Source organism: Delphinapterus leucas, chromosome 8, assembly GCF_059928025.1.
Source record: "Delphinapterus leucas isolate spDelLeu-1000000601 "Yukka" chromosome 8, BTC_Dleu_Yukka2, whole genome shotgun sequence".
Classification (NCBI taxonomy): Eukaryota; Metazoa; Chordata; class Mammalia; order Artiodactyla; family Monodontidae; genus Delphinapterus; species Delphinapterus leucas.
The window spans coordinates 15,981,624-15,988,574 of NC_143136.1; the positions used below are offsets into that span (position 1 = coordinate 15,981,624).

General features: G+C 49.6%; 1 protein-coding gene across 1 annotated transcript; it reads left to right on the forward strand.

Moving 5' to 3' along the window:
* The first annotated feature begins 642 nt into the window (after nucleotides 1–642).
* Nucleotides 643–5,319, forward strand: RNF228 (ring finger protein 228). The gene has a single exon (XM_089916325.1). The coding sequence runs from the start codon at nucleotides 1,560–1,562 to the stop codon at nucleotides 2,538–2,540; it is 981 nt and encodes a 326-aa protein (XP_089772451.1). The 5' UTR covers nucleotides 643–1,559; the 3' UTR covers nucleotides 2,541–5,319.
* Nucleotides 5,320–6,951: the final 1,632 nt, after the last annotated feature.

Genomic DNA, 6,951 nt, shown 5'->3' on the forward strand with positions numbered 1-6,951 from the left:
CTAATAGTTATTTATGACAATTCCTCCTCTGGTCTGTACATTGTTGGTTTACTGGTATCTTTCTTTCCTTCTTTCCCTTCCTTCAGCTTGATTCCCATTCATTCACCCTTTCCACCAATATCCCCTGGGTTATCTTGCTGTCTTCTGCAGAGAATCCAGATAGAAAGTGGGAACATTCCCATCTCCTGGGGACCCAGAAAGCCGTCCTCTTTCTCTTCCTTTTTGGGGCTGGGGAGGCTCATCTCTTCCTAGGGTGAGGACCAACCTGGAGAAACAGGGGAACAGAACTTTCTTACTAGGAATATCTAAACATCACCTCTCAGATAGTCCCCAAACACACCACTCCTGTACCCTACTGAGTGTTCCTTCAAGAAGTGTTACTTCTTGCTAAGCTGCTCACATGGCTTCTCTTGGTTTTAATAAAATCAAGAAGATCTGTCTCGTGTTACTCATGGAGCTTCCAGCTCTCTACATTTGTGTATTAAAAGTTTAAGTGGACCAAGGGGGTGAGTGATGCCAGGGACTAGATGTAAGCTGGACTGAAATTCTGTGAACCGCTTTGACAATAACATTTCCCCTCTCTGGCTCTGGAACCGCATGCGCACCCACGAAGTATTGATAGCTACCACCATCCCGTACAGTCAGCGTCGGGAAATCAGCAATATCTGGCTATGAGTTTGCGTTTTCATGCCTCCTTAAGACTCAGGAAGCAATATTTCGGGGGGTGGGGGCAAACAGACTGTTCAGCTCGAAAATTTCCTCTAGATGGTGAAAGGAAAATGCCATCCGTCGGCTTCCACCCCGAGAAGAACGAGGCAGGGCTGCCTGGGCTTTGCTAATAAAAGCGGAAAGTGTAAATGGCTTGGTGGTGACTGGCTTTAGCCCTTGGCCGGAGAAATGAGATCACGATTTTCACAAAGGACAAGAACCGCCGCTGCCGCCACCGCTGAGGCTGCTGCTTCCCCTCCCTGCGCGGGTCCCGCATTACATCACCGGTGAGCTCCTGCGGGTGGGGGGGAGAGAAGGCTTTGCCAGGGACTCAGCCCCAGACCAAGGAGGATAAACACGGAATAACAAGGATACGGGGCGGGGGGGGGGGGGAAGGAGAAGGAGAAGCAAAAAGCAGGACAGGTTTCCTACCACGACCCTGAACGTGTGTATGGGGTGGGGTGTTGCACGGGCACCGACTCCTTAAAGCAGCCGCACCCCAAATTCCGTTCCCGCATCGCACACCCCACCCTCCTTCAACTCCCAATTCCAAGTCCAACAAAAACCGACATCCAAAGCGGCCTGCGAAGTCGCCTTGAGAGGCCCAAGGGGGACGGCAGAGAGGCTCCCGGGGACTGGGAGGGAACACGACGCCCGCGCCTCCTTGGGGGAGTGGGGGAAAGGCGGTAGCCGCTGCGCCCCCGCCCGGCCCAGCCAGCGGTGCCTCCCCCGCCAGGCAACAGAGGCCAGAGGGGGGAGGCAGAAGCGCCTCCTCCGTGCCAGGAGCCGAGACGGCGGCGCAGGGGGAGGAAGGCGCCTCTCCTTACCCCCGATGAGGGGCGGGTCATGCCATGGCAGCGCCGGCGAGCCACAGCGGCGGCGGCGAGCGGAGCCCATCCAGCAGCCCCCGGAGCTCGACAGTGGCCCGGGACGCCGCGGCGGGAGCCCGGGACGTGGGAGCCAGGAGCGCATCGGTGACGGTCCCCGGCCTCCCTCCGCTTGAGGACTACGAGTGCAAAATCTGCTACAACTACTTCGACGCAGACCGGCGCGCGCCCAAGCTGCTGGCGTGCCTGCACACCTTCTGCCAGGAGTGCCTGAGCCGGCTGCAGCTCCGCGCCGCCGCCGCCGCCACCATCGCGCCCGAGCGCCCGCTGCGCCCGCCGCCCTGGCACGGGCCGCCCAGCGCCATCGCTTGCCCCGTGTGCCGCCACCGCACGCCGCTGCCGGACAGCCGCGTGTACGGCCTTCCCAATAACACCAAGCTCGCCGAGGCCTTCCCGCTGGCCCTACGCGCCGCGCACGACCCGCTGCCCCAGGACCGCCTCCTGCCGCTGCCCGCACGCCACCCAGCGCCCGCCGCGGCCCCGCCGCGGCCGCCGGCGGCCGCCGAGGACGCGGCCCGAGGACCAAGCTCCAGCGCCGGCCTGCGCGCCCCGGGCTCCTACGAGAGCTGCCAGAACTGCAAGCGCGCCGCGCTCACCGCGGGCTGCGTGTGCGTCGTCTTCTCCTTCCTCTCCATGGTGGTGCTGCTCTTCACCGGCCTCATCTTCGTCAACCACTACGGGGGCGGCGGGCCCCCCCCGGGGGGCGGGACGTCCCCTGATGCGGCCCCGGCAGCCGGTTTGCCCTTGCCTTCGCCCGTGGGGCCCATCTGCCTGTCGGTGGCCAGCATCCTGGCGCTCTTCTCGGTCGTCGTCACTTGGGTTATCTGCTGGCTCAAGTACCGGCCCGAGGGCGCGGCCACGGGCTCGGCTGGGGGCGGCGGCGGCGGCGGCCCAAGGGCGCGGGCGGCGGCGGATGCGGGCGGCGCGCGGAGGAGCGACACGTAGTGGGGCCACACGCCTGGCCTCCCTCCCATACCTCCAGCGCGGTCCGAGAGGAGGGGGCCTCTGGCCCGGTGCGCTTGAGCTTCTCCGCCCTCTGCGGAGGGCGGCCCCCGGCCGCTCACCCCCTCACCGCCCGGTCACGGCAGAGCTTCGGTTTTCCGCGTCTCTGGCCTTTCAAGTCCACGCTTCCGCGCTGGGCCAGAGAAGGAAACCGAGGAGGCGGGAATGCTGGTGGCAGTCCCATCTCCCTGGACTGTGCAAGGTCAACTTCCGCTTCATGCACCACCCTCATCCTCGCCAGAGTGCACAGCCATCCCTTCCTGGGGTCCGAGGATTTGCAAGAAGAGGAGGAAGGAGCAGTGGGATGCCCGCTGCCCCGCCTGGAAGATGGTTTTCTGGCTGCTGTGACTTGAGAGTTTCTTTAAGGGTATAGGTGCTAGCTCACGTCTGCAGCAGTTGTGAATGGACCTGAATTGTCCAGAGGAAGCATGAATGAGATGTAAACGTGAACGGTTTCCCTGCTTCCTGGAGGCCATGGCGAGTGAGTGAGCCGTAGCGCTGAGAGTGACGTTCAACCCCCGGGGGCACGGCGCTGGCCGGAGTTGGGAGGCTGCACCGACCAACAGTCCGCATAAGTGCGCGATTGGGCAGGTGCTCAGCGCGCGTGCGCGCTCACATCTGCCGCTGGAGTCTTCGGAGCACAGCAAGGGTGGCGCGCACAGGGCGGTGGATCCGTCTGCTAGCGGCCCCACAGAGTCCAGAAGTTCCATCTCCTGGAAACTTGTGATTGTTTTATTCACGGTGTTGCTACCAGGAAGTCATTTCATCTTCTGTAACTGGGCTCAGGGAGCTTAACGAGCCCGTTCTCTCTTCTCTTCTCAAAGCTGACTTACTGTTGCCCCCACCTGGAAGATACTGAAAGCTATTCACGCGGAATAGAAACTGTAGGCTTCCCCTGACTTTTTTCTTAATTTCATTTTTAAAATAATTTATTTTAGAATATATAAATCTGGAAATTTTGTGCATTAAGATTTCTGGAAAAGTTGTTTGATAAGCAGTAATATTTCTCCCGTACCTCTAGTCCAAATACATTTCAAAAGTAGGGGCGACAGTAAAGGCGTGTTGGTAATTGATTCAAGATTTTATACTGTGAAACAACTGACTTTCAATTATCTGATCAAATAGAAAATACTGCTCAAAAAATGAAACTGACAAATCAACTGACAGGTCTTTCGTCCTTTGATTACAAATATATATTATACTTATCAGAAAAATATTATTTTGAATTCACCTGTTTGATATTATTAGAAATCACTGAAATGTTCACATCTGATCACATTAGATGAAAAAGAATACGTACCTATCCGATTTTGTAACTAAAAAGACGAATTGAGAGTGTATGTTGCAGGTGGATTAGATGTTTTATAAAGAAAAAAACCCTGAATTGTTCCAAATGTATTTTATATGAAAACATTCTTTATTCCATCTTTTGAAATTTGGAATAAGACAAAGTTTTCATGCCTAAAAATCACAGAAGCTACTGAGGGTATGCTGTTATTCCTCATGTATTTATGCAAGCTGTCTGCATGATATCTTGACACTATTAACCGAACTTGAATGGAGCATTTGTATCTATCATAGAGTGAAGTAATTTATGGGCCACTGATAAGTGGTATGGCTGCAATTTAGGAATTGCAATATGGTATGTTTTGTGTCTGCACTGTCAATAAAAACAAGAAGCATTTATAGAAAAAATCTGTTTTCATGAAACTTATTTCATGGGGAAATTGCTCTGAGTTATTTTGGTGGGACTTCTTTTCCTGAAATACACATCCTCATCCAAATTCTATCAATAATTTCACATTTTGGATAGGGCTGAGAGAGCAATAACTCACATGTGGGAGTACACTGCAAAGGCATTTCATGGAATTACTTCTAGGGTTTAACGGAACTCCTGAAGGCCAAGTGAGATCTGTTGTATTTTAAAGACTTACCCAATCCACTACTATAACGTTCCCCTAAAACTAAACTCTGTTGTCAGATTTTGTTCTCAGTTTCTGCAAAATGTTTTCAGTTTCCTTATACTAAGACTCACACTTCAGAGATGGGTTTTAATTTACTTTTACCTCCAACAAATAACTTGTGTTATTTTTATTTCTGTATTCATTTTAATCTTGTATCCTTTGTTTACCTCCAGTGCCGAGATTCTGCTAGTATTCACAACTGTTTAGTTGTACAAGTGCAGTTACACATATATATGTGTAGTTACTAGAATGTACATGCTAGTAACAGAACTTGGCTTTGTGGATGTAACCATGTGTACATGTGGGCACACACATGTGTTTGCTATTTCATTCCCTTAAATTGGCAACCTAGAAGTTTGTCTAAAGTTACCTGGGGACCAGCTTGCTTCTTATAGAGTTTATTTATGTTCCACAGAGGAAGGTACAACAATGACATAAACTGAATTATTCCTCATAAATGAGAACGAGATCTTTGAATTGCCTGAGTCACAACACAAGCCACATTTTGCTTCTTTCATAGGTTGCAGGTGTAAATCTCTTGTAATGAGAAATTTGAATAGTTTAAAATCAAATATATATAATTAGTAGCTCAGTACCTGGCCATGGAGAGATTATTTTTTCTTGGCTAACTTTGTTTTATTGCTAATTTCTGACTTCTTTATCAGGAATTGAATGGCAGGATGAGGCGATGGAAAACATTTTTCCAATTTCTAGTGGTTTTCTGGCATTCAGCTGTTCCCCCATTTTGCAGATGTGATTTCACCATTCCTGCATCACATGGAAAGTCCTGGTATACCAGCATCTTAGAGCATGAATTTAGCAGACATTGTTTAAATGACCAGTGAATTGTCTGGAGGGCTCCTGTGACAGTGGAGTACTTTTCTCTCTTCTCATGGAAATTCTCATCTTCTGGGAAGAGCTTGACTCAACCCTGGGCACATCTCCAGCTCTTGAGTATGAACTACTAGTAAAATCACTGCAAAAAGCCCGACCTTGTCTGGCCTGAATACCTGCTCAAGAACTGGTGGTTTCCATGGCCCAGATTCTGCTTGGGTTCTGAGACTGCTGGTTAGAATTATCTTGAGGCTTCTATAGAATCTAAATTTCCAGTGAAAGAAACTCATCTTCTCGGTGATTGATAGATTAAATACTTGGCCTCTAAATGTAATATGTTTTGGTGAACAGTGTCCACATCCATAAAGAACCTCGGTTTGGGTTCTAAAGACCAGTAAGCTCACCCAGGAGATATAAGTCTGAATAATGGCTCTCTCCTTTCTTGGAAGGACCTTGGCAAGTTATTTAACCTCTTTGAGCCTCAGGCTTCTCATCTGCAAAATGGGAACAAAAGGAATCAGCCCTGCTTTCCTTTTGGGGTTGGCAGGCATAAGGATTTGTATACATAGGAGGGTATATGGGTGAAAATGCTTTGGAAACAAGCCCCATGTGGATCTTTAGTTTTGTCTTCATTCAGGTTTGCAAGGGTCTAATATCACCTCCTCAGAGAGGTTTGCCCTCACCACTCTATCCCCAAGGGAATATCTACTGAAGTTTTATTTTCTTCTCAACACTAGTATCTGCAGTGGTCTTATTTATTTGTCATATGCTTTATCTCAATCTCTTGCAACCAGAATGTAAAAACAAGGGCAGAAACCTTGTCTGGTCACCCACTCTATCCACAAAGCCTTAGCCAGTTCTTGGCATATGCTAAGTGGCAGATAACTAGTCAGTTGACTTGGCTTAATGGGAAACCCTGGACTGAATGTTAAATGATTTGGCTCCCTTTTCTCACACTTCCCCTCAATAACCCCTGAGACCCTGGGGGACTTAGGTAAACAATTGCTTTCCCCCGACTTCATAAGGAATTTTGAAAGGTGAAAAGATATACCAAAAAGCACCTTGAGTTATGAGAAAAATCAGTTCTATTACAGCAAAACTCGAACTGCAATGTAGTCAGTGACAGGAGACAGTGGAGCGACTAAAAGACATTTGGCCTCCATTTCCGATCATTTTCTGCATTTTAAGATTTCAAGGTATGAATCCTTTTGGCTACCTTCTTTATAAGCGCGTCTGCCCCATCCCCTCCAAAGCTGGCAGCACCTACATAGTTGGGATAAGCTTACAATGCGGTGAAATTTCCCCACAACATTGAGAGCAAGAGCTATTAAATTTCTCATTATGTGTTACTCCCTGTTTTACTAATTCTTCAATCTTTGCCACTTTAAATAAATTATCCTTCCCAAATTTATCATCTCAGTAGCTGAGTAATCCCCTGTTAATCTGTGATCCAACTCATCCTCTTTAATCATTTAATTCCCATTAGCTAATATTCGTATTTTAAATTTGTTATGATACAAAGATGATTACCTTCATGCCGTGGGCATTGAACTGCA